This window comes from Lithobates pipiens, unplaced genomic scaffold (genome assembly GCF_037356315.1).
Source record: "Lithobates pipiens isolate NorthernLeopardFrog02 unplaced genomic scaffold, aLitPip1_a1.2 Scaffold_79, whole genome shotgun sequence".
Taxonomy (NCBI): domain Eukaryota; kingdom Metazoa; phylum Chordata; class Amphibia; order Anura; family Ranidae; genus Lithobates; species Lithobates pipiens.
This window is the reverse complement of record NW_027507902.1, coordinates 676,296-700,778: the sequence shown is the minus strand read 5'-3', so window position 1 is coordinate 700,778 and position 24,483 is coordinate 676,296. Positions and strand designations below refer to the sequence as shown.

The window sequence follows — 24,483 nt, the reverse complement described above, 5'->3', positions numbered from 1 at the left end:
CTATGTTATTACATTCTCACCAGTCTTCTGATTATTTGAATCTCATCTCTATGTGGGGAAGCTGGGGGCACTTTCTAAAGTGGGGGTAAGTCTTGGGTAGTTGTCCCCTCAGGCAATGCAGAGGGTGATAGTCCCGGGATACAGACAGAGCCTTCACCACCAGCTCCTCATTTTCAGCCCTCCCGTATCGCTGTACCAGGTAACAGACTTACCTCGGCTCCTTTTGGGGTCTCCATGAACAAGGTGTCCTTGTCCCAGCTCTTATGTCAGATTCATCTCCGTATTCCATCCTGGTCACTCTTCCAGAGGAAACATCTGCCTATTTGGGGGCCTCAATGCCTCAAAGTTTTACACAGTATCCACCAGATCCACCATTCCTTCCCTTTTCCCAGGGGATTCTCTGGCCTCTGTGGTCACCTAGGACACTTACCTACTGATTGTCGTACTCACAGTGCTCTGACATTTCCATACTGCCCCCGCACACTGAGTATTCTCTGGGGTAATTGCCCCAGTGTTGAGCCTAGTGCATTTTTCAGGTGCAGGCAATTGGAGGCCATCTCAGGTGCAGGCAAGCGGAGGTCATCTCGGGTGCAGGCAAGCGGAGGTCATCTCGGGTGCAGGCAATTGGAGGCCATCTCAGGTGCAGGCAATTGGAGGCCATCTCAGGTGCAGGCAAGCGGAGGTCATCTCGGGTGCAGGCAAGCGGAGGTCATCTCGGGTGCAGGCAAGCGGAGGTCATCTCGGGTGCAGGCAAGCGGAGGTCATCTCGGGTGCAGGCAAGCGGAGGTCATCTCGGGTGCAGGCAAGCGGAGGTCATCTCGGGTGCAGGCAAGCGGAGGCCATCTCGGGTGCAGGCAATTGGAGGCCATCTCGGGTGCAGGCAATTGGAGGTCATCTCGGGTGCAGGCAAGCGGAGGTCATCTCGGGTGCAGGCAAGCGGAGGTCATCTCGGGTGCAGGCAAGCGGAGGTCATCTCGGGTGCAGGCAAGCGGAGGTCATCTCGGGTGCAGGCAAGCGGAGGTCATCTCGGGTGCAGGCAAGCGGAGGTCATCTCGGGTGCAGGCAAGCGGAGGCCATCTCGGGTGCAGGCAAGCGGAGGTCATCTCGGGTGCAGGCAAGCGGAGGTCATCTCGGGTGCAGGCAAGCGGAGGTCATCTCGGGTGCAGGCAAGCGGAGGTCATCTCGGGTGCAGGCAAGCGGAGGTCATCTCGGGTGCAGGCAAGCGGAGGTCATCTCGGGTGCAGGCAAGCGGAGGTCATCTCGGGTGCAGGCAAGCGGAGGTCATCTCGGGTGCAGGCAAGCGGAGGTCATCTCGGGTGCAGGCAAGCGGAGGTCATCTCGGGTGCAGGCAAGCGGAGGTCATCTCAGGTGCAGGCAAGCGGAGGTCATCTCAGGTGCAGGCAAGCGGAGGTCATCTCAGGTGCAGGCAACTGGAGGTCAGGCCACCCCAACTTACTTCTGGACATAGAGGAGCGCTCCATACACTCAGGTGTTGCAGGTAGAGGACGCTGGATGTGGCGTCTTCATATCCTGGTTTCAGATGCATTCTAAACAATTTCCAAGTAGAGTAATCTGCTGTTGGTGGCAGGGAACACTCTGGTGACTCTGAGGGATCTATATTCCTGAATCCAAGCCCCCCCCCCCCCAAATCGTCTTGTTCATCTATATGAGGGGGGCCTTCTCTGTTCCAGAAAAAACAAACATTAAGTCTACATTCTTTCTTGCTATTTTTTGTTAATAAGGTTAACCTTCTAACCCTTGTGTGATTCTTGTATGTGGAGTTCACACGTAGGTTACCTTGGTTGTGCTTTTTGACTTTGTGGGAGGAAAGCCTTTCCCGTGGAGTCATACATGATCCCTGTGCTGTCCCTTGTATCAGTCCTTTTCCTTGTGGAGACATATTTGACTTCTCCATCTTCTGGCCTGTGAAGGTCCTCTGAAGGTCTTGTGAAGGGCCTGGGAAGGGCCTGTGAAGGTCTTGTGAAGGTCCTGTGAAGTTCCTGTGAAGGTCCTGTGAAGGTCCTGTGAAGGTCTTGTGAAGGTCCTGTGAAGGTCTTGTGAAGGTCTTGTGAAGGTCTTGTGAAGGTCCTGTGAAGTTCCTGTGAAGGTCTTGTGAAGGTCTTGTGAAGGTCCTGTGAAGGTCCTGGGAAGGTCTTGTGAAGGTCCTGTAAAGGTCTTGTGAAGGTCCTGTGAAGGTCCTGTGAAGGTCCTGTGAAGGTCTTGTGAAGGTCCTGTGAAGGTCCTGTGAAGGTCCTGTGAAGGTCTTGTGAAGGTCCTGTGAAGGTCCTGTGAAGGTCCTGTGAAGGTCCTGTGAAGGTCTTGTGAAGGTCCTGTGAAGGTCTTGTGAAGGTCCTGTGAAGGTCCTGTGAAGTTCCTGTGAAGGTCTTGTGAAGGTCTTGTGAAGGTCCTGTGAAGGTCCTGTGAAGTTCCTGTGAAGGTCCTGTGAAGGTCCTGTAAAGGTTCTGTGAAGGTTCTGTGAAGGCTCTGTGAAGGCCCTGTGAAGGTTCTGTGAAGGTTCTGTGAAGGTCTTGTGAAGGTCCTGTGAAGGTCTTGTGAAGGTCCTGTGAAGGTCCTGTGAAGTTCCTGTGAAGGTCTTGTGAAGGTCTTGTGAAGGTCCTGTGAAGGTCCTGTGAAGTTCCTGTGAAGGTCCTGTGAAGGTCCTGTAAAGGTTCTGTGAAGGTTCTGTGAAGGTTCTGTGAAGGCTCTGTGAAGGCCCTGTGAAGGTTCTGTGAAGGTTCTGTGAAGGTCTTGTGAAGGCCCTGTGAAGGTTCTGTGAAGGTTCTGTGAAGGTCTTGTGAAGGTCCTGTGAAGGTCCTGTGAAGGTCCTGTGAAGGTCCCGTGAAGGCCCCGTGAAGGCCCTCTGAAGGTCCTGCGAAGGCCCTATGAAGGTTCCCGTGTTTTTTGTAGGCAGGTGAAGGTTGCAGCCTCGTCTGGTACCACCTTTTGGTTCTTCAGTCCTCAGTTTTCATCCTATTTACTTTGGGCCTGTTAGCGGTTGTTTTTTCGTGTCCCTCACCCTTCGGTTGGACTGCTTTTGGATGTCCCAAATGTGAAAGACTCTCCCATGTCCCTCAATGGATGAGAAAGACAAAGGCTTATACTATAAATTCTTTTTCTGAAGTCCATGGAAGGACCCCGGTCCTGTCCCTCTGTGTTTATCATCATGCTCTCTATTCTGTATTGCTATTATCTATCCAAAACTGAACTTCTCATTTCTCCTCCCCCACGTGCCACTTCTCCTGATCTCTCTGTCAAAATCGATGGCACAACTATCAGCCCATCCCCCACATGCCAAGGATCTAGGTGTGGTCCTGGACTCTGAACTCTCCTTTAAGCCGCACGTCCAATCGCTGTCCAAATCTTCCCGCCTCAACCTCCAGAACATCTCCGACATGCGCCCCTTTCTAACCAATCACACCACAGAGCTCTTCATTCACTCGCTGGTCATCTCTCACCTCGACTACTGCAACTCCCTCCTTATTGGCTTACCTCTACATAGGCTCCTCCCCCCCCTTCAGTCCATCATGAATGCCGCTGCCAGACTCATCCACCTTACCAATCGCTCTGTCTCTGCCACTCCTCTCTGCCAATCCCTCCACTGGATTTCGCTCGGCCAAAGAATTCAATTCAAAATACTAACAACTATGTACAAAGCCGTCCACAACTCGGCCCCCAGCCACATCACTGACTTAGTCTCAAAATACCAACCTAACCACTCTCTTTCTTCTTCTCAAGACCTCCTGCTCTCTCGCTCATCACCTCCTCCCATATCCGCCTCCAGGACTTCTCCCGAGCCTCTCCAAGCCTATGGAACTCCTTACCCCAATCTGTCTGCTTATCTCCTACTCTATTGGCTTTCAGGCGATCCCTGAAAACCCTTCTCTTCAGAGAAGCCTCCCCTCCCCCCACCTAACAACTGTATTTTCATTTTCTCCATCTGATCATCCCCCACAGATACTCCCCTTTGTTCCACTTGACCCTCCCTTCTAGATTGTAAGCTCTAATGAGCAGGGCCCTCTGATCCTTCTTGTATTGAATTGCATTGTAATTGTACTGTCTTCCCCGATGTTGCAAAGCGCTGTGCAAACTGTTGGCGCCATATAAATCCTGTATAATAATAATAATAACTAAGCTATGCTGGTAGCGGGAGGGCTTTCCCTGGGCTGGCCTACAATTTTTGTTGCTTCCCATAATGTGTCCAATCATCCTGTAGGCAGAAGTAGAACCTGAAGGTGAAAGATTTCTGTGTCCCTCGATGGACTCCTTTCCAAGAAAATTTCTTTTATCTTTCTTCTATTTTTCAGGATTATGTCGTTGTAAAGAAACTCGACCATAACCGAAACCGCCCGCTTATATCAGGAGGATCCTGCAGGACTCGGAGCCCGGTTACGGTTAGACCTTGTAAAGGAAAGAATGAGCAGAAGATCCTGGAACTGACCAATAAGATCACAGAGCTGCTGACAGGAGAGGTGAGGAGGATTCTGGGAATTGTGGGACATTATCCAGTAACAGACAAGGGATGTGTCTGGATGGTGACTGTATCATTGTGTGTGTCAGGTTCCTATAAGGTGTCAGGATGTCACTGTCTATTTCTCCATGGAGGAGTGGGAGTATTTAGAAGGACACAAGGATCTCTACAAGGACGTCATGATGGAGGACCACCACACCCTCCCGGCTCCAGGTAAGAGATTGTCTTCCTTGGTTGGGGGGGTTAGGAGGATATGTTGGGACCTGTAGGTTGTATCAGGTGAGATCAGATGACAGACATATCACACGGTACCCATCAGAGATACGAGGTCGGAGGTCCTTCTGCTGCTTCTCCATTGTTCAATAAATTCCTCATTCTAGTGGGAGATTTATTTATTGTGAACCAGTAAGGATGGATCCATTGCCGCCATTATTACCTGGGTATTGAAGTGTACAAGCATCAGGGAGTCCTCAGTTTGGAGCATGCAGCTGGTGAGGTCCTATGTCGGGATCCGCAGGGCAGATCTGGGACTGATCCAGAGATCCCCCCCCTCCCCCCAAACCACGGGTTATATGCGGCTACGTGCCGGTAATTGGACGCTGGCAGAAAGTTCCTGGGGCATCCCCCCATATAACTCCTCCCAATCCTAGCTGGGACATCCCCTCTATTTCCCCTCCCTCTCCCAGCAGGGACATCCCCCTCCCACCCCCAGCAGGGACATCCCTATATCGCTCCTCTCACTCCCTAACAGGGGGATCCAAGGATGTCCCTACTAGAGAAAAAAGGGGTTACAGAGGGGATGTCCCTGCTGGGATTGGGAGTGGCTATAGAGGGGATGTCCTTGCTGGAAGTGGGAGGGGTTACAGCGGGGCTGTCCCTGCTGGGAGTGGCTATGGTGGGGCTGTCCCTGCTGGGAGTGGGGAGGGGTTACAGAGTGGCTGTGCCTGCTGCGAGTGGCTATGGTGGGGCTGTCCCTGCTGGGAGTGGCTATATAGTGAATGTCCTTGCTGGGAGTGGCTATGGTGGGGATGTCCCTGTTGGTAGTGGGAGGGGATACACAGGGGGATGTCCCTGCTGGGCGTGGCTATGGTGGGGATCTCCCTGCTGGGCATGGCTATGGTGGGGATCTCCCTGCCGGGCATGGCTATGGTGGGGTTCTCCCTGCTGGGAGTGGCTATATAGGGGTTCTCCCTGCTGGGAGTGGCTATATAGGGTATAGGGGTTCTCCTTGCTGGCAGTGGCTATATAGGGTATAGGGGTTCTCCTTGCTGGCAGTGGCTATATATGGGATCTCCCTGCTGGCAGTGGCTATGGTGGGGATGTCCCTGCTGTGAGTGGGAGGGCTTATACAGGGGGATGTCCCTGCTGGGAGTGGCTATATAGGTATGTCCCTGCTGGGAGTGGCTATGGTGGGGGGATCTCCCTGCTTGAGTGTCTATATAGGGATGTCCCTGCTGGGAGTGGCTATAGTGGGGGGATCTCCCTGCTGGGAGTGGCTATGGTGGGGGATCTCCCTGCTGGGAGTGGGAGGGGTTATACAGGGGGATGTCCCTGCTGGGATTGGCTATATAGGGATGTCCCTGCTGGGAGTGGCTATATAGGGATGTCCCTGCTGGGAGTGGCTATATAGGGATGTCCCTGCTGGGAGTGGCTATATAGGGATGTCCCTGCTGGGAGTGGCTTTATAGGGATGTCCCTGCTGGGAGTGGCTATGGTGGGGGATCTCCCTGCTGGGAGTGGGAGGGGTTATATAGGGGGATGTCCCTGCTGGGAGTGGCTATATAGGGATGTCCTTGCTGGGAGTGGCTATGGTGGGGGATCTCCCTGCTGGGAGTGGGAGGGGTTATATATATGGATGTCCCTGCTGGGAGTGGCTATGGTGGGGGGGGATCTCCCTGCTGGGAGTGGCTATATAGGGATCTCCCTGCTGGGAGTGTCTATGGTGGGGGATCTCCCTGCTGGGAGTGGCTATATAGGGATGCCCCTGCTGGGAGTGGCTATGGTGGGGGATCTCCCTGCTGGGAGTGGGAGGGGTTATATAGGGGGATGTCCCTGCTGGGAGTGGCTATATAGGGATGTCCCTGCTGGGAGTGGCTATGGTGGGGGATCTCCCTGCTGGGAGTGGGAGGGGTTATATAGGGGGATGTCCCTGCTGGGAGGGGTTATATAGGGGGATGTCCTTCCTGGGAATGGCTATGGTGGGGATGTCCCTGCAGCTTTATTTGGCAGTATCCAATCACGTGAAGGTAGGTGCACACAGAGGTTGAAGGGTAAAGATGGACTCCTAGGAATGGATTGTACTTGTAATTCGGAAGTGCTATATACAGACATATCACAAGTCTCGTCTCTCTTCCAGATAAATGTCTGTACAGGAGTACACCAGTGGCATCGCCTTCCCCCATCCCCGATAAATATCAGAAGGAGGAGGTGACACCAGAAAGAGAAGTCCCATCTCAGATATGGAGGACGGAGGAATCGGAGGATGAGAGAGGAGTGGAGGCCGCGGACACGAGGAACGGAGGAACAGTAGAGGACTTGCCTTTGTCTCAGACACAATCTACATCGATGGACCGGGATGGTCCCACACCTCCCAATCATGTCATGTATACCTCCACTATGACATGTGAAGAGGATAACCTATCGGATTCTGTCTCTCCAGAAGACACTCCGCCCCGGTTGGTGTATATTAAGCAGGAACCCGTCTCATGTGAAGAGGAAAATCTGACAGACAACGATTGTTCTATCCCTGCAGATCTGGCAGTGTATCCGGCCCATCGGATGCAGGAGGACAATCATCTGTCAGACGTGTATAGTCAGAGCAGATATTCCTCCATGTACATTGGGGCCTTGGTCTCCTGTGAGGACAATGAGGTCTACACTCCAGCAGACTACTTATCGGCGTGTAAGGAGGAGCCTCTGTCCGGGGAAGAAGACCATTTCCCAGACGTGTATAGCGTGTTGGATCGCACACAAGGAGGACAATACGACCAACGTGGAAATCCCTTCTATTTCAGCACCAAGTCTGTCAAAGCCGAAAAACTCCAAATCAAGCCGTTCCCTCCGTACAGATGTGACTTCACCGACGCCTCGCCTCTCTTTGTGCATCCGCGGACGCCCAACAAGGACACGTCTTATGTCTGCGCCTATTGTGGGAAATGCTTTGCCTATTACACGCATCTCATGACGCATCAGAGGATCCACACCGGAGAGCGGCCCTACGCGTGTTTCCATTGCGGGAAGCGCTTTGCCCACAACTCAACCCTGGTCACACATCAGAGGATTCATACGGGGGAGCGTCCTTATGTCTGCTTCCACTGCGGCAAATGTTTCACCAAAAAGTCCAACCTCACCACCCACAACCGTATTCACACCGGGGAACGCCCCTATTGCTGCGCCAAATGCGGAAAACGTTTCGGCAGCAAAAGTCACTTCAACCGCCACGTCAAAATTCACAAGAGAGACTCCAGCTGCTTCTAGATGATTCTTCAGCTGAAGGACAATCAGCTTGGTGCACACGCCCCGGGAACTTAGGACTGTCCGTAATGAATGAAAGGCGTTATCCTAGGACGTACCTGATATGCCGCCACATGGACGGGTAATGACTGCACATAGCCACAGAAATCTCTACTGATGGTCATAAATATGGCGCGGTCCGATCATAAATATGGTACGGTCCATTCATGAATATGGTTCGGTCCAAATATATATATATGGCATGGTCCATTCATGAATATGGTACGGTCCGATCATAAATATGGTACGGTCCGATCATAAATATGGCACGGTCCATTCATGAATATGACACGGTCCATTCATGAATATGGTATGGTTCAAACATAAATATGGTTCGGTCCAAATATATATATATATATATATATATATATATATATATATATATATGGTACGGTCCATTCATGAATATGGTTCGGTCCAAATATATATATATGGCATGGTCCATTCATGAATATGGTACGGTCCGATCATAAATATGGCACGGTCCATTCATAAATATGGTACGGTCCATTCATGAATATGGTTCGGTCCAAATATATATATATATGGCATGGTCCATTCATGAATATGGCACGGTCCGATCATAAATATGGCACGGTCCATTCATAAATATGGTACGGTCCATTCATGAATATGGTTCGGTCCAAATATATATATATATATATATGGCATGGTCCATTCATGAATATGGTACGGTCCGATCATAAATATGGCACGGTCCATTCATAAATATGGCACGGTCCATTCATAAATATGGCACGGTCCATTCATGAATATGGTTTGGTCCAAATATATATATATGGCATGGTCCATTCATGAATATGGTATGGTCCGATCATAAATATGGCACGGTCCATTCATGAATATGGTTTGGTCCAAATATATATATATGGCATGGTCCATTCATGAATATGGTATGGTCCGATCATAAATATGGCACGGTCCATTCATGAATATGGTACGGTCCGATCATAAATATCATACGGTTCAAACATAAATATGGTTCGGTCCAAATATATATATATATATATATGGCATGGTCCATTCATGAATTTGGTACGGCCCATTCATGAATACGGTCTATTCATGAATCTGGTACAGTCCATACAAGAATATGGCGCGGTCCATTTAGAAGGGACATTGTGGAGAGGAGAATTTTCTGCAGTTACTCGGATCTCCCACCCAATAGATCTGCCAGTCTGTGGCCAGGAATCCGGAGCTGAGAGAAATGCGGAGGTGGACTTCTCTGGCTGTCTTTGTCTGGGACCAGCACGCCTCCAGTTACATCACAGAACTCATTTGCATATTTGGTTATTAAAGAGTAGGTTTGTGGATGATGGACTTTACAGGTATCAGTTAAAAAATAAAATTTATTACAAGAACATACAAGACAATTGCATTAAAATCGATCGGCTCTTCACAAGAATGCCTTGAAGCACAAACAACACACCACCTACAGTGCCTTGCGAAAGTATTCGGCCCCCTTGAACTTTTCAACCTTTTGCCACATTTCAGGCTTCAAACATAAAGATATAACATTTTTATTTTTTTGTGAAGAATCACCAACAAGTGGGACACAATTGTGAAGTGGAACGAAATCTATTGGATATTTTAAACTTTTTTAGCAAATAAAAAACAGAAAAGTGGTGCGTGCAAAATTATTCGGCCCCCTTACTTTCAGTGCAGCAAACTCCCTCCAGAAGTTCAGCGAGGATCTCTGAATGATCCAATGTTGTCCTAAATGACTGATGGTGATAAATAGAATCCACCTGTGTGTAATCAAGTCTCTGTATAAATGCACCTGCTCTGTGATAGTCTCAGGGTTCTGTTGAAAGCGCAGAGAGCATCATGAAGACCAAGGAACACACCAGGCAGGTCCGTAATACTGTTGTGGAGAAGTTTAAAGCCGGATTTGGATACAAAAAGATTTCCCAAGCTTTAAACATCCCAAGGAGCACTGTGCAAGCCATCATTTTGAAATGGAAGGAGTATCAGACCACTGCAAATCTACCAAGACCTGGCCGTCCCTCTAAACTTTCAGCTCAGACAAGGAAAAGACTGATCAGAGATGCAGCCAAGAGGCCCATGATCACTCTGGATGAACTGCAGAGAACTACAGCTGAGGTGGGAGAGTCTGTCCATAGGACAACAATCAGTTGTACACGGCACAAATCTGCCCTTTATGGAAGAGTGGCAAGAAGAAAGACATTTCTCAAAGATATCCATAAAAAGTCTCATCTAAAGTTTGCCACAAGCCACCTGGGAGACACACCAAACATGTGGAAGAAGGTGCTCTGGCCACATGAAAACTTTTTGCGCACAATGCAAAACGATGCAACACAGCTCATCACCCTCAACACACCATCCCCACTGTCACACATGGTGGTGGCAGCATCATGGTTTGGGCCTGCTTTTCTTCAGCAGGGACAGGGAAGATGGTTACAATTGAGGGGAAGATGGATGCAGCCAAATACAGGACCATTCTGGATGAAAACCTGTTGGAGTCTGCAAAAGACCTGAAACTGGGACGGAGATTTATCTTCCAACAAGACAATGATCCCAAACATACAGCAAAATCTACAAAGGAATGGTTCACAAATAAACGTATCCAGGTGTTAGAATGGCCAAGTCAAAGTCCAGACCTGAATCCAATCGAGAATCTGTGGAAAGAGCTGAAAACTGCTGTTCACAAACGCTCTCCATCCAACCTCACTGAGCTCCAGCTGTTTTGCAAGGAAGAATGGGCAAGAATTTCAGTCTCTCGATGTGCAAAACTGATAGAGACATACCCCAAGCGACTTTCAGCTGTAATCGCAGCAAAAGGTGGCTCTACAAAGTATTAACGCAAGGGGGCCCAACCATTTTGCACGCCCCACTTTTCATTTTTTTTATTAGTTAAAAAAGTTTCAAAAATCCAATAGATTTCGTTCCACTTCACAATTGTGTCCCACTTGTTGGTGATTCTTCACAAAAAATAAACATTTTATATCTTTATGTTTGAAGCCTGAAATGTGGCAAAAGGTTGAAAAGTTCAAGGGGGGTGAATACTTTCGCAAGGCACTGTACATACATATCCAATAAATTACGAAAGATGGGGGACCAATCAGGTCACTCTCTAATACTTGTTAATGAGAAGGCGGGTGCCATAATACGGCTCAGCTCTACATGTCTCACGTATTCAACGGACGCTTCTTCAGGAGCTTATGTAAACCCTAAATGTAAATAAATTCCCACTTCCATTTCTAGTCAGGAAGGGGGAGGGGGAGGGGGGAGGATAAGCGGAGAATAATATCCAGGGAAGGTTATCTTCACATCACTTCTAAACCAATCTGTATATAGGAGTATTAAAGTGTATGTAGGTGGTAGATGATATATGTAGATGGTATATGCAAGTGGTGGATATAACCTCTACTACCTGCATATGCCATCTGCATATATCATCTACCACTTACCACCTGCATATGCCATCTACAAATGCTTTATATTTCAATGTTTTTATTGAAAGTAAGAAAATACAAACGGTAGACAATGATACCAGTACTGGACACACAGATTTCTCCGGTATACATAGTAATATGTGGTACATTAATGATACTTGGAAGAACAGACTAAAAAATCATCAACTATAGATCACTTCCCACCAGAGAGCCCTCTGATAACCCCCCCGAGATGTAAGAGTGCGGTGACCAAGCTTGGTGGGGACTCTCAATTTCCTGGGGGGGAGGGGTAGCTGTGCGGTGACCAAGCTTGGTGGGGACTCTCAATTTCCTGGGGGGGAGGGGTAGCTGTGCGGTGACCAAGCTTGGTGGGGACTCTCAATTTCCTGGGGGGGAGGGGTAGCTGTGCGGTGACCAAGCTTGGTGGGGACTCTCAATTTCCTGGGGGGGAGGGGTAGCTGTGCGGTGACCAAGCTTGGTGGGGACTCTCAATTTCCTGGGGGGGAGGGGTAGCTGTGCGGTGACCAAGCTTGGTGGGGACTCTCAATTTCCTGGGGGGGAGGGGTAGCTGTGCGGTGACCAAGCTTGGTGGGGACTCTCAATTTCCCGGGGGGGGGGGGGGGGGGGGCTGTGCGGTGATATTAAACTCACCATGTATGTCAGTGAAATAAACAAATGTGAGAAACTTAATTGCGATTTTTCTAGTCATAGAATACGCCATAAAATCCTGAAGAAGCCTCTGTTGAATAGGCGAGATGCGTAGAGCTGAGCCGTATTATGACACCCGCCTTCTCATTCTTATTATCACGTATTGGAGGGTGACCTGATTGGCCCCCCATCTTTCATAATCTACTGGATATGTATGTAGGTGGTGTGTTGTTTGTGCTTCAAGGCATTTTTGTGAAGAGTCGATGTGATGTTTATGCCAGGCGACCAGCATTCTCAGAAATGGCCGACCACATACGCTCTCACTTCAGGTTTCCTTCCCTGAGAAATGACTCAAGGCTTGACTTTTATGGATGGAGAGGGGAATGGTCACAACTTGTCCTCATTGGGAAGATTTCCTGTGTGCTCACCAGGACAGGAAGTGACTACAAATCTTCCCATTGGGGACACAGTAGTAGGAACCTGATGAAGGTTATGACTGTTCCTTGCTGGTCCACAGTATCCAGTAGTAAGTGAGAGTCAGGAGAGCGGGTGTATTCCAGCAGCCTGGTCTCTGCCGATAACCCCCAAGGTTTAGTAGGGGGCGTCCCTGTAGCCAAGATCAGCATCGGTTTGTTTATAAAAAGAACCATTTATATATTTAAGTCCAAACCCACCCAAAGGGGTCTATTAATAAAACAAATCACGAACCTTCGCCCGCTGTAATGGGTTTGCTTAGAATTATGATTTATCATTGGCTCCATCTAGTGGCCATACTGCGGTATTTTCCTGATTAAGGAGAATTCTGGTCACTAGAAGGAGCCGACAATGATAGGAAATAATCCTATTGGACAGAAAGTGTGACAGCTGGGCGAATGTTGGAATTGTATGAATCAACCCCAAAGTGTTCCTTGTCAGAAGAGATAACGTGAAGATGTTCAGCCATAATAAAAATGCTGAAGTTTTAGAACATATTTTGTGTTGAAGTTTTTGTATTTTTGGGGATAATGGTGAAAATCTGAGAACACCTCCGATCATCTGACCCCAGCCATGTTCTTAAATCCGCCCCCTGTGACATCACTAACCAGAAACTGCCCCTGTTCCTTCCAGTCCCCTCTCCAGGACATTACGGTTCTGCTTGAGCGGTCATGTCGTGTTTGAGTGGGTGCTGCCCCCCAAAGTCAGCCCCTTTCCTCCAGACAGCCATGATACGGAGGAGGGGCTAGGGACTTCATGGGGAGGGGCTAGGGACTTCATGGGGAGGGGCTAGGGACTTCATGGGGAGGGGCTAGGGACTTCATGGGGAGGGGCTAGGGACTTTATGGGGAGGGGCTAGGGACTTTATGGGGAGGAGCTAGGGACTTTATGGGGAGGAGCTAGGGACTTCATGGGGAGGTGGCTAGGTACTTTATGGGGGGGGGGTAGGTAGTTCATGGGATGGAGCTAGGTACCTCATGGGGGGGTAGGTAGTTCATGGGATGGAGCTAGGTACCTCATGGGGAGGGGGGTAGGTAGTTCATTGGATGGAGCTAGGTACTTCATGGGGAGGTGGGTAGGTAGTTCATGTGGTAGGGCTAGGTTCCTTATGGGGAAGTGGGTAGCTAGTTCATGGGATGGAGCTAGGTACCTAATGGGGGGGTAGGTAGTTCATGGGATGGGGCTAGTTACTTCATGGGGGGGTGGGTAGGTAGTTCATGGGGTAGTGCTAGGTACTTCATGGGGAGGTGGGTAGGTAGTTCATGGGGTAGGTAGGGCTAGGTTCCTTATGGGGCGGTGGGTAGGTAGTTCATGGGATGGGGCTAGGTACTTCATGGGGAGGTGGGTAGGTAGTTCATGGGGTAGGGCTAGGTACTTCATGGGGAGGTGGGTAGGTAGTTCATGGGGTAGGTAGGGCTAGGTTCCTTATGGGGCGGTGGGTAGGTAGTTCATGGGATGGGGCTAGGTACTTCATGGGGAGGTGGGTAGGTAGTTCATGGGGTAGGGGAATGAGAAGAGTGGGTACACGATCATTCTCCTCCCCTTCTTGCTATGACATCACTTCTAGGTCAGCCTCTCTGTGGCCCCGCCTAGCATGGAAGGGATGGATCACAAAACATTCAGTGGAGCTCGGAGGAAACATTAGAGAGAACTTGTCACCTAAAAATCTTCACATGGGGGGAGGGGCGACTCTTTGTCCTCCATTCTTCAGTGAAGTTCCACCCAAGCACAATTCCTCCACGTGTACAGACGTAAACGCACGCTTGGGGGGCGCCTATGCATGAAAACGCCGATTGTGATACCTTATACACATCACCGCACATGCCGGAGTGAGAACGATAATTCTACCCCCAGGCCTCCTCCGTCTGATGACCTGTAGGGGGGGCTTTTGAGGCGTCAACTTGTAGAAAATATCAGGTACTTCACGAACGTACGCAAATTTAAGGTTTGACATGTTTGGTATCTATTTACTCGATTTGACCTCGTCTTTTATTTTTTTTTCTTTGGTAAAAATATTTGCGTAATTTGTTTGCCCTAAAATTCACTTTAGTGCGTTTTTTACAGAAATTTTGCATTTGCTAGATCTTTCTAGTAATAACGCGTGACATAAAAAATTGGAACTACCGCCATTTTATTCTCTAGGGTGTTTGCTTTCAGAAAATATATCATGTTTGGAGGTTTTACATCATGGGTCTGGCAGCAAAAATGTCAGGAGTGGCCGAGTGGTTAGAACCGACCCTCGCTCCGAACCCCAACCAATACATGTTCTGCCTGCACTTCGGTTTCCTCCCACACTACAAAGACACGCCGGTTCCTGTACACAATCACACGAGAGAGACTTTAGAGTGTCAGCTCCTTGTCAGCAGAGACTGATGTGCAATATGCACATTGCAGGACACAGGCTGAGTATTCATAGACCTCGGGGGAAGGGGGGTGTCCCCAGGCAATGAATGGGGGGAGGGGGGGGGGGATCTAGGCAAACAGAACTGACCAGCCCAACCACAACAACGACCGGGGGCAACAGACCCAACCTCAGAGTGACCCTGTGGCATCAGCAGAGGATTGGCCGTCCAGCTGGTGGAACGTGGAGAAGATACAAAAAACGGAAGGTCAGATGGCGGCCTTATAAAGCTGAGCAATGGAGAGGATGCAACGCCCAGCAAACACCCACCAATCTGCTCTACTGGAGGGGTCTTATAATTTAAAGTGTTAGCTCTTAAGACCAGTTGTCTTATCCACCAGACAATAGTGTTTTTTTTAAGTAGGATGTCCTTTGTGAGGACCTAACAACCAGCCTCCATCGCCACAATGGAAGGATAAAGGGAAGGATCCCACTGGTGGCCAGCCTCCTTCGCCACAATGGAAGGATAAAGGGAAGGATCCCACTGGTGGGCAGCCTCCATCATCACAATGGAAGGATAAAGGGAAGGATCCCACTAGTGGCCAGCCTCCATCACCACAATCGAAGGATAAAGGGAAGGATCCCACTGGTGGCCAGCCTCCATCACCACAATGGAAGGATAAAGGGAAGGATCCCACTGGTGGCCAGCCTCCATCACCACAATCGAAGGATAAAGGGAAGGATCCCACTGGTGGCCAGCCTCCATCACCACAATGGAAGGATAAAGGGAAGGATCCCACTGGTGGTCAGCCTCCATCACCACAATGGAAGGATAAAGGGAAGGATCCCACTGGTGGTCAGCCTCCATCACCACAATGGAAGGATAAAGGGAAGGATCCCACTGGTGGTCAGCCTCCATCACCACAATGGAAGGATAAAGGGAAGGATCCCACTGGTGGCCAGCCTCCATCATCACAATGGAAGGATAAAGGGAAGGATCCCACTGGTGGCCAGCCTCCATCGCCACAATCGAAGGATAAAGGGAAGGATCCCACTGGTGGCCAGCCTCCATCATCACAATGGAAGGATAAAGGGAAGGATCCCACTGGTGGTCAGCCTCCATCACCACAATGGAAGGATAAAGGGAAGGATCCCACTAGTGGCCAGCCTCCATCGCCACAATGGAAGGATAAAGGGAAGGATCCCACTAGTGGCCAGCCTCCATTACCACAATGGAAGGATAAAGGGAAGGATCCCACTGGTGGCCAGCCTCCATCACCACAATGGAAGGATCCCACTGGTGGCCAGCCTCCATCACCACAATGGAAGGATAAAGGGAAGGATCCCACTAGTGGCCAGCCTCCATCATCACAATGGAAGGATAAAGGGAAGGATCCCACTGGTGGCCAGCCTCCATCGCCACAATGGAAGGATCCCACTGGTGGCCAGCCTCCATCACCACAATGGAAGGATAAAGGGAAGTATTCCACTGGTGGCCAGCCTCCATCGCCACAATGGAAAGATCCCACTGGTGGCCAGCCTCCATCGCCACAATGGAAGGATAAAAGGAAGGATCCCACTGGTGGCCAGCCTCCATCGCCACAATGGGAGGATAAAGGGAAGGATCCCACTGGTGGCCAGCCTCCATCGCCACAATGGGAGGATAAAGGGAAGGATCCCACTGGTGGCCAGCCTCCATCGCCACAATGGAAGGATAAAGGGAAGGATCCCACTGGTGGCCAGCCTCCATCGCCACAATGGAAGGATAAAGGGAAGGATCCCACTGGTGGCCAGCCTCCATCGCCACAATGGAAGGATAAAGGGAAGGATCCCACTGGTGGCCAGCCTCCATCGCCACAATGGAAGGATCCCACTGGTGGCCAGCCTCCTTCGCCACAATGGAAGGATCCCACTGGTGGCCAGCCTCCTTCGCCACAATGGAAGGATCCCACTGGTGGCCAGCCTCCTTCGCCACAATGGAAGGATCCCACTGGTGGCCAGCCTCCTTCGCCACAATGGAAGGATCCCACTGGTGGCCAGCCTCCTTCGCCACAATGGAAGGATCCCACTGGTGGCCAGCCTCCATCGCCACAATGGAAGGATCCCACTGGTGGCCAGCCTCCTTCGCCACAATGGAAGGATCCCACTGGTGGCCAGCCTCCATCATCACAATGGAAGGATAAAGGGAAGGATCCCACTGGTGGCCAGCCTCCATTGCCACAATGGAAAGATCCCACTGGTGGCCAGCCTCCATCGCCACAATGGAAGGATAAAAGGAAGGATCCCACTGGTGGCCAGCCTCCATCGCCACAATGGAAGGATAAAGGGAAGGATCCCACTGGTGGCCAGCCTCCATCGCCACAATGGAAGGATAAAAGGGAAGGATCCCACTGGTGGCCAGCCTCTTTCGCCACAATGGAAGGATCCCACTGGTGGCCAGCCTCCATCACCACAATGGAAGGATAAAGGGAAGGATCCCACTAGTGGCCAGCCTCCATCATCACAATGGAAGGATAAAGGGAAGGATCCCACTGGTGGCCAGCCTCCATCGCCACAATGGAAGGATCCCACTGGTGGCCAGCCTCCATCACCACAATGGAAGGATAAAGGGAAGGATCCCACTGGTGGCCAGCCTTCATCGCCACAATGGAAGGATAAAGGGAAGGATCCCACTGGTGGCCAGCCTCCATCGCCACAATGGAAGGATAAAGGGAAGGATCCCACTGGTGGCCAGCCTCCATCGCCACAATGGAAGCATAAAGGGAAGGATCCCACTGGTGGCCAGCCTCCATCGCCACAATGGAAGGATAAAGGGAAGTATTCCACTGGTGGCCAGCCTCCATCATCACAATGGAAGGATAAAGGGAAGGATCCCACTGGTGGCCAGCCTCCATCGCCACAATGGAAGGATCCCACTGGTGGCCAGCCTCCTTCGCCACAATGGAAGGATCCCACTGGTGGCCAGCCTCCATCGCCACAATGGAAGGATAAAGGGAAGGATCCCACTGGTGGCCAGCCTCCACCATCACAATGGAAGGATAAAGGGAAGGATCCCACTGGTGGCCAGCCTCCATCACCACAATGGAAGGATCCCACTGGTGGCCAGCCTCCATCGCCACAATGGAAGGATAAAGGGAAGGATCCCACTGGTGGTCAGCCTCCATCACCACAATGGAAGGATAAAGGGAAGGATCCCACTAGTGGCCAGCCTCCACCATCACAATGGAAGGATAAAGGGAAGGATCCCACTGGTGGCCAGCCTCCATCGCCACAATGGAAGGATAAAGGGAAGGATCCCACTGGTGGTCAGCCTCCTTCACCACCACAATGCATAGACCTGTTACAGATTTACAGACACAAACTATAAAAGGTAGACAGTACATTTATTGGGAATATCATCAGATTTTGTGTGTGAGATATTAAAGTGTTGAAGGAAAACATCCAGCTTGTTTGGGTCAAAGTCCAGATGGTCCAATTTTGGTGACATTTGGTGGCTTTTCTCCAAGGTGGATCAGCATATGCCACCTGTAATCTGCTTTACGCTTATAGCTTTTCCCACACTCGGGACAGGAATATTTCTCGCGCTCCTTGGCGACGTGGACGCTCATGTGCTGCTTGAGATTGTACTTTTGGCGGAAAGCTTTGCCACATTCCAGGCAGGTGAAGGGCTTCTCCTTGCTGTGGGTGTGAAGATGGTTCTTCAGGTTGCTTTTCTGGACGAAGCCCTTTCCACACTCAGGACAGAAGTAAGGGACGTCTCCTTGGTGGATCCTCATGTGTAGGACCAGGCCAGGTTTGGTCCGGTAACATCTGCCGCACTCGTGGCACGAATATCGCTCCCCGGTGTGGATCATTTGGTGAGTTTCCAGCTGTGCCTTGAATAAAAAGTTTTTTCCGCATTCAGAACATATGAAGGGTTTATCGCCGGTGTGTCGTCTTTCGTGGATCTCACAGCCTTTGTCGGTGGAAAAGCTCTTTTCACAGAAGGAGCAAGGAAATGGCTTTTGGTTGGAGTGAACCACCTGATGTCGAAGGACGGTTGCTTTACACGCAAAGAGCCTACCGCAGTCCGGACAGGCCACTTTGTACTTCTTGTGAGCCAGGTAATGTCTCTTGAGACACAGTCTGCTGGTGAAATAGCGCCCACACTTGGAACATTTGTACATTTTCACTGGTGTGCAGGTTAAAGTCCGCATTTCCTGTGCGTTATCATTTGCAGGTGTGCCGAGTTCCATCAGTTTCTTTAGCAAGCCGGTCTTGGTTTCCTTAGGCAGGGCCATCCTCCTGTTTGTAAGCAGTGGGTTACGGATCACCAGGGGCAAGGTACGTGGCAGGATTCTGTCCTTCCTCATAGCCCATGACCATATGGTTTGTGTTCCTCTGCTGCTGGTTGAGGGACCTCCATCTTGGTGTGAGGAGGATTCTTCCTCTACATCCGATTCCACCTCGCTAGACGTGGGCTCCTCTTTTATCTTAATTGGGATAATCTGTGTCTCATCTATGTTTTTAGGATCTTCTTCTTCTTTATCAGAGAACGGCTCCTCTTTAATAGAGAAAGATTTGTCTCTGTCTGCCAGATTATCTTCTACATCGGAAACAGGTTCCTTCTTAATATTACGAGACATGTGATCGGAAGGTCCCTCTTCTTCTGAGAGGGGTTCTTCCTTAATTTGAAGAGACCTTTCATCTTTAGTACTCTGGAGACATTCTTCTCTGTAGTTACTTTGTGTCTTGTCCGTTACCGTGCTGCATAAAGGATAAAGGGAAGGATCCCACTGGTGGCCAGCCTCCATCACCACAATGGAAGGATCCCACTGGTGGCCAGCCTCCATCACCACAATGGAAGGATAAAGGGAAGGATCCCACTAGTGGCCAGCCTCCATCATCACAATGGAAGGATAAAGGGAAGGATCCCACTGGTGGCCAGCCTCCATCGCCACAATGGAAGGATCCCACTGGTGGCCAGCCTCCATCACCACAATGGAAGGATAAAGGGAAGTATTCCACTGGTGGCCAGCCTCCATCGCCACAATGGAAAGATCCCACTGGTGGTCAGCCTCCATCGCCACAATGGAAGGATAAAGGGAAGGATCCCACTGGTGGCCAGCCTCCATCGCCACAATGGGAGGATAAAGGGAAGGATCCCACTGGTGGCCAGCCTCCATCGCCACAATGGGAGGATAAAGGGAAGGATCCCACTGGTGGCCAGCCTCCATCGCCACAATGGAAGGATAAAGGGAAGGATCCCACTGGTGGCCAGCCTCCATCGCCACAATGGAAGGATAAAGGGAAGGATCCCACTGGTGGCCAGCCTCCATCGCCACAATGGAAGGATAAAGGGAAGGATCCCACTGGTGGCCAGCCTCCATCGCCACAATGGAAGGATCCCACTGGTGGCCAGCCTCCTTCGCCACAATGGAAGGATCCCACTGGTGGCCAGCCTCCTTCGCCACAATGGAAGGATCCCACTGGTGGCCAGCCTCCTTCGCCACAATGGAAGGATCCCACTGGTGGCCAGCCTCCTTCGCCACAATGGAAGGATCCCACTGGTGGCCAGCCTCCTTCGCCACAATGGAAGGATCCCACTGGTGGCCAGCCTCCATCGCCACAATGGAAGGATCCCACTGGTGGCCAGCCTCCTTCGCCACAATGGAAGGATCCCACTGGTGGCCAGCCTCCATCGCCACAATGGAAGGATAAAAGGGAAGGATCCCACTGGTGGCCAGCCTCTTTCGCCACAATGGAAGGATCCCACTGGTGGCCAGCCTCCATCACCACAATGGAAGGATAAAGGGAAGGATCCCACTAGTGGCCAGCCTCCATCATCACAATGGAAGGATAAAGGGAAGGATCCCACTGGTGGCCAGCCTCCATCGCCACAATGGAAGGATCCCACTGGTGGCCAGCCTCCATCACCACAATGGAAGGATAAAGGGAAGGATCCCACTGGTGGCCAGCCTTCATCGCCACAATGGAAGGATAAAGGGAAGGATCCCACTGGTGGCCAGCCTCCATCGCCACAATGGAAGGATAAAGGGAAGGATCCCACTGGTGGCCAGCCTCCATCGCCACAATGGAAGGATAAAGGGAAGGATCCCACTGGTGGCCAGCCTCCATCGCCACAATGGAAGGATAAAGGGAAGTATTCCACTGGTGGCCAGCCTCCATCATCACAATGGAAGGATAAAGGGAAGGATCCCACTGGTGGCCAGCCTCCATCGCCACAATGGAAGGATCCCACTGGTGGCCAGCCTCCTTCGCCACAATGGAAGGATCCCACTGGTGGCCAGCCTCCATCGCCACAATGGAAGGATAAAGGGAAGGATCCCACTGGTGGCCAGCCTCCACCATCACAATGGAAGGATAAAGGGAAGGATCCCACTGGTGGCCAGCCTCCATCACCACAATGGAAGGATCCCACTGGTGGCCAGCCTCCATCGCCACAATGGAAGGATAAAGGTGAAGGATCCCACTGGTGGTCAGCCTCCATCACCACAATGGAAGGATAAAGGGAAGGATCCCACTAGTGGCCAGCCTCCACCATCACAATGGAAGGATAAAGGGAAGGATCCCACTGGTGGCCAGCCTCCATCGCCACAATGGAAGGATAAAGGGAAGGATCCCACTGGTGGTCAGCCTCCTTCACCACCACAATGCATAGACCTGTTACAGATTTACAGACACAAACTATAAAAGGTAGACAGTACATTTATTGGGAATATCATCAGGTTTTGTGTGTGAGATAAAGTGTTGAAGGAAAACATCCAGCTTGTTTGGGTCAAAGTCCAGATGGTCCAATTTTGGTGACATTTGGTGGCTTTTCTCCAAGGTGGATCAGCATATGCCACCTGTAATCTGCTTTACGCTTATAGCTTTTCCCACACTCGGGACAGGAATATTTCTCGCGCTCCTTGGCGACGTGGACGCTCATGTGCTGCTTGAGATTGTACTTTTGGCGGAAAGCTTTGCCACATTCCAGGCAGGTGAAGGGCTTCTCCTTGCTGTGGGTGTGAAGATGGTTCTTCAGGTTGCTTTTCTGGACGAAGCCCTTTCCACACTCAGGACAGAAGTAAGGGACGTCTCCTTGGTGGATCCTCATGTGTAGGACCAGGCCAGGTTTGGTCCGGTAACATCTGCCGCACTCGTGGCACGAATATCGCTCCCCGGTGTGGATCATTTGGTGAGTTTCCAGCTGTGCCTTGAATAAAAAGTTTTTTCCGCATTCAGAACATATGAAGGGTTTATCGCCGGTGTGTCGTCTTTCGTGGATCTCACAGCCTTTGTCGGTGGAAAAGCTCTTTTCACAGAAGGAGCAAGGAAATGGCTTTTGGTTGGAGTGAACCACCTGATGTCGAAGGACGGTTGCTTTACACGCAAAGAGCCTACCGCAGTCCGGACAGGCCACTTTGTACTTCTTGTGAGCCAGGTAATGTCTCTTGAGACACAGTCTGCTGGTGAAATAGCGCCCACACTTGGAACATTTGTACATTTTCACTGGTGTGCAGGTTAAAGTCCGCATTTCCTGTGCGTTATCATTTGCAGGTGTGCCGAGTTCCATCAGTTTCTTTAGCAAGCCGGTCTTGGTTTCCTTAGGCAGGGCCATCCTCCTGTTTGTAAGCAGTGGGTTACGGATCACCAGGGGCAAGGTACGTGGCAGGATTCTGTCCTTCCTCATAGCCCATGACCATATGGTTTGTGTTCCTCTGCTGCTGGTTGAGGGACCTCCATCTTGGTGTGAGGAGGATTCTTCCTCTACATCCGATTCCACCTCGCTAGACGTGGGCTCCTCTTTTATCTTAATTGGGATAATCTGTGTCTCATCTATGTTTTTAGGATCTTCTTCTTCTTTATCAGAGAACGGCTCCTCTTTAATAGAGAAAGATTTGTCTCTGTCTGCCAGATTATCTTCTACATCGGAAACAGGTTCCTTCTTAATATTACGAGACATGTGATCGGAAGGTCCCTCTTCTTCTGAGAGGGGTTCTTCCTTAATTTGAAGAGACCTTTCATCTTTAGTACTCTGGAGACATTCTTCTCTGTAGTTACTTTGTGTCTTGTCCGTTACCGTGCTGCATAAAGGATAAAGGGAAGGATCCCACTGGTGGCCAGCCTCCATCACCACAATGGAAGGATCCCACTGGTGGCCAGCCTCCATCACCACAATGGAAGGATAAAGGGAAGGATCCCACTAGTGGCCAGCCTCCATCATCACAATGGAAGGATAAAGGGAAGGATCCCACTGGTGGCCAGCCTCCATCGCCACAATGGAAGGATCCCACTGGTGGCCAGCCTCCATCACCACAATGGAAGGATAAAGGGAAGTATTCCACTGGTGGCCAGCCTCCATCGCCACAATGGAAAGATCCCACTGGTGGTCAGCCTCCATCGCCACAATGGAAGGATAAAGGGAAGGATCCCACTGGTGGCCAGCCTCCATCGCCACAATGGGAGGATAAAGGGAAGGATCCCACTGGTGGCCAGCCTCCATCGCCACAATGGGAGGATAAAGGGAAGGATCCCACTGGTGGCCAGCCTCCATCGCCACAATGGAAGGATAAAGGGAAGGATCCCACTGGTGGCCAGCCTCCATCGCCACAATGGAAGGATAAAGGGAAGGATCCCACTGGTGGCCAGCCTCCATCGCCACAATGGAAGGATAAAGGGAAGGATCCCACTGGTGGCCAGCCTCCATCGCCACAATGGAAGGATCCCACTGGTGGCCAGCCTCCTTCGCCACAATGGAAGGATCCCACTGGTGGCCAGCCTCCTTCGCCACAATGGAAGGATCCCACTGGTGGCCAGCCTCCTTCGCCACAATGGAAGGATCCCACTGGTGGCCAGCCTCCTTCGCCACAATGGAAGGATCCCACTGGTGGCCAGCCTCCTTCGCCACAATGGAAGGATCCCACTGGTGGCCAGCCTCCATCGCCACAATGGAAGGATCCCACTGGTGGCCAGCCTCCTTCGCCACAATGGAAGGATCCCACTGGTGGCCAGCCTCCATCGCCACAATGGAAGGATAAAAGGGAAGGATCCCACTGGTGGCCAGCCTCTTTCGCCACAATGGAAGGATCCCACTGGTGGCCAGCCTCCATCACCACAATGGAAGGATAAAGGGAAGGATCCCACTAGTGGCCAGCCTCCATCATCACAATGGAAGGATAAAGGGAAGGATCCCACTGGTGGCCAGCCTCCATCGCCACAATGGAAGGATCCCACTGGTGGCCAGCCTCCATCACCACAATGGAAGGATAAAGGGAAGGATCCCACTGGTGGCCAGCCTTCATCGCCACAATGGAAGGATAAAGGGAAGGATCCCACTGGTGGCCAGCCTCCATCGCCACAATGGAAGGATAAAGGGAAGGATCCCACTGGTGGCCAGCCTCCATCGCCACAATGGAAGGATAAAGGGAAGGATCCCACTGGTGGCCAGCCTCCATCGCCACAATGGAAGGATAAAGGGAAGTATTCCACTGGTGGCCAGCCTCCATCATCACAATGGAAGGATAAAGGGAAGGATCCCACTGGTGGCCAGCCTCCATCGCCACAATGGAAGGATCCCACTGGTGGCCAGCCTCCTTCGCCACAATGGAAGGATCCCA

The 24,483-nt window shown here is 50.9% G+C and overlaps 3 protein-coding genes across 4 annotated transcripts in view; 1 reads left to right on the top strand and 2 right to left on the bottom strand.

Moving 5' to 3' along the window:
* The window catches only part of LOC143960006 (uncharacterized), a 269,947-nt gene extending 260,462 nt beyond the window's left edge, over positions 1-9,485 (top strand). The window contains exons 3-5 of one of the 2 annotated variants that reach the window (XM_077468258.1): positions 4,305-4,469; positions 4,558-4,681; positions 6,825-9,481. In XM_077468258.1, the coding sequence (XP_077324384.1) occupies positions 4,305-4,469; positions 4,558-4,681; positions 6,825-7,945 (1,410 nt within the window). In that variant the 3' untranslated portion in view covers positions 7,946-9,481. Of the gene's footprint in view, positions 1-4,304; positions 4,470-4,557; positions 4,682-6,824 lie in introns of both variants that reach the window. The other variant, XM_077468259.1, reaches the window with a different exon arrangement.
* Positions 9,486-18,247: 8,762 nt separating this feature from the next.
* LOC143960010 (uncharacterized) lies at positions 18,248-19,728 on the bottom strand. Its single transcript, XM_077468267.1, has one exon. The coding sequence runs from the start codon at positions 19,711-19,713 to the stop codon at positions 18,337-18,339; it is 1,377 nt and encodes a 458-aa protein (XP_077324393.1). The 5' UTR covers positions 19,714-19,728; the 3' UTR covers positions 18,248-18,336.
* Positions 19,729-21,573: 1,845 nt separating this feature from the next.
* On the bottom strand, positions 21,574-23,051 carry LOC143960009 (uncharacterized). The gene has a single exon (XM_077468266.1). It carries the CDS (start codon positions 23,034-23,036, stop codon positions 21,660-21,662), a length of 1,377 nt encoding a protein of 458 aa, XP_077324392.1. The 5' UTR covers positions 23,037-23,051; the 3' UTR covers positions 21,574-21,659.
* Positions 23,052-24,483: the final 1,432 nt, after the last annotated feature.

Coding starts and splice junctions, on each gene's coding strand:
- LOC143960009 (XM_077468266.1), bottom strand. CDS start 23,036: ATGGAGGCTGGCCACCAGTGGGATCCTTCCATTGTGGTGATGGAGGCT.
- LOC143960010 (XM_077468267.1), bottom strand. CDS start 19,713: ATGGAGGCTGGCCACCAGTGGGATCCTTCCATTGTGGTGATGGAGGCT.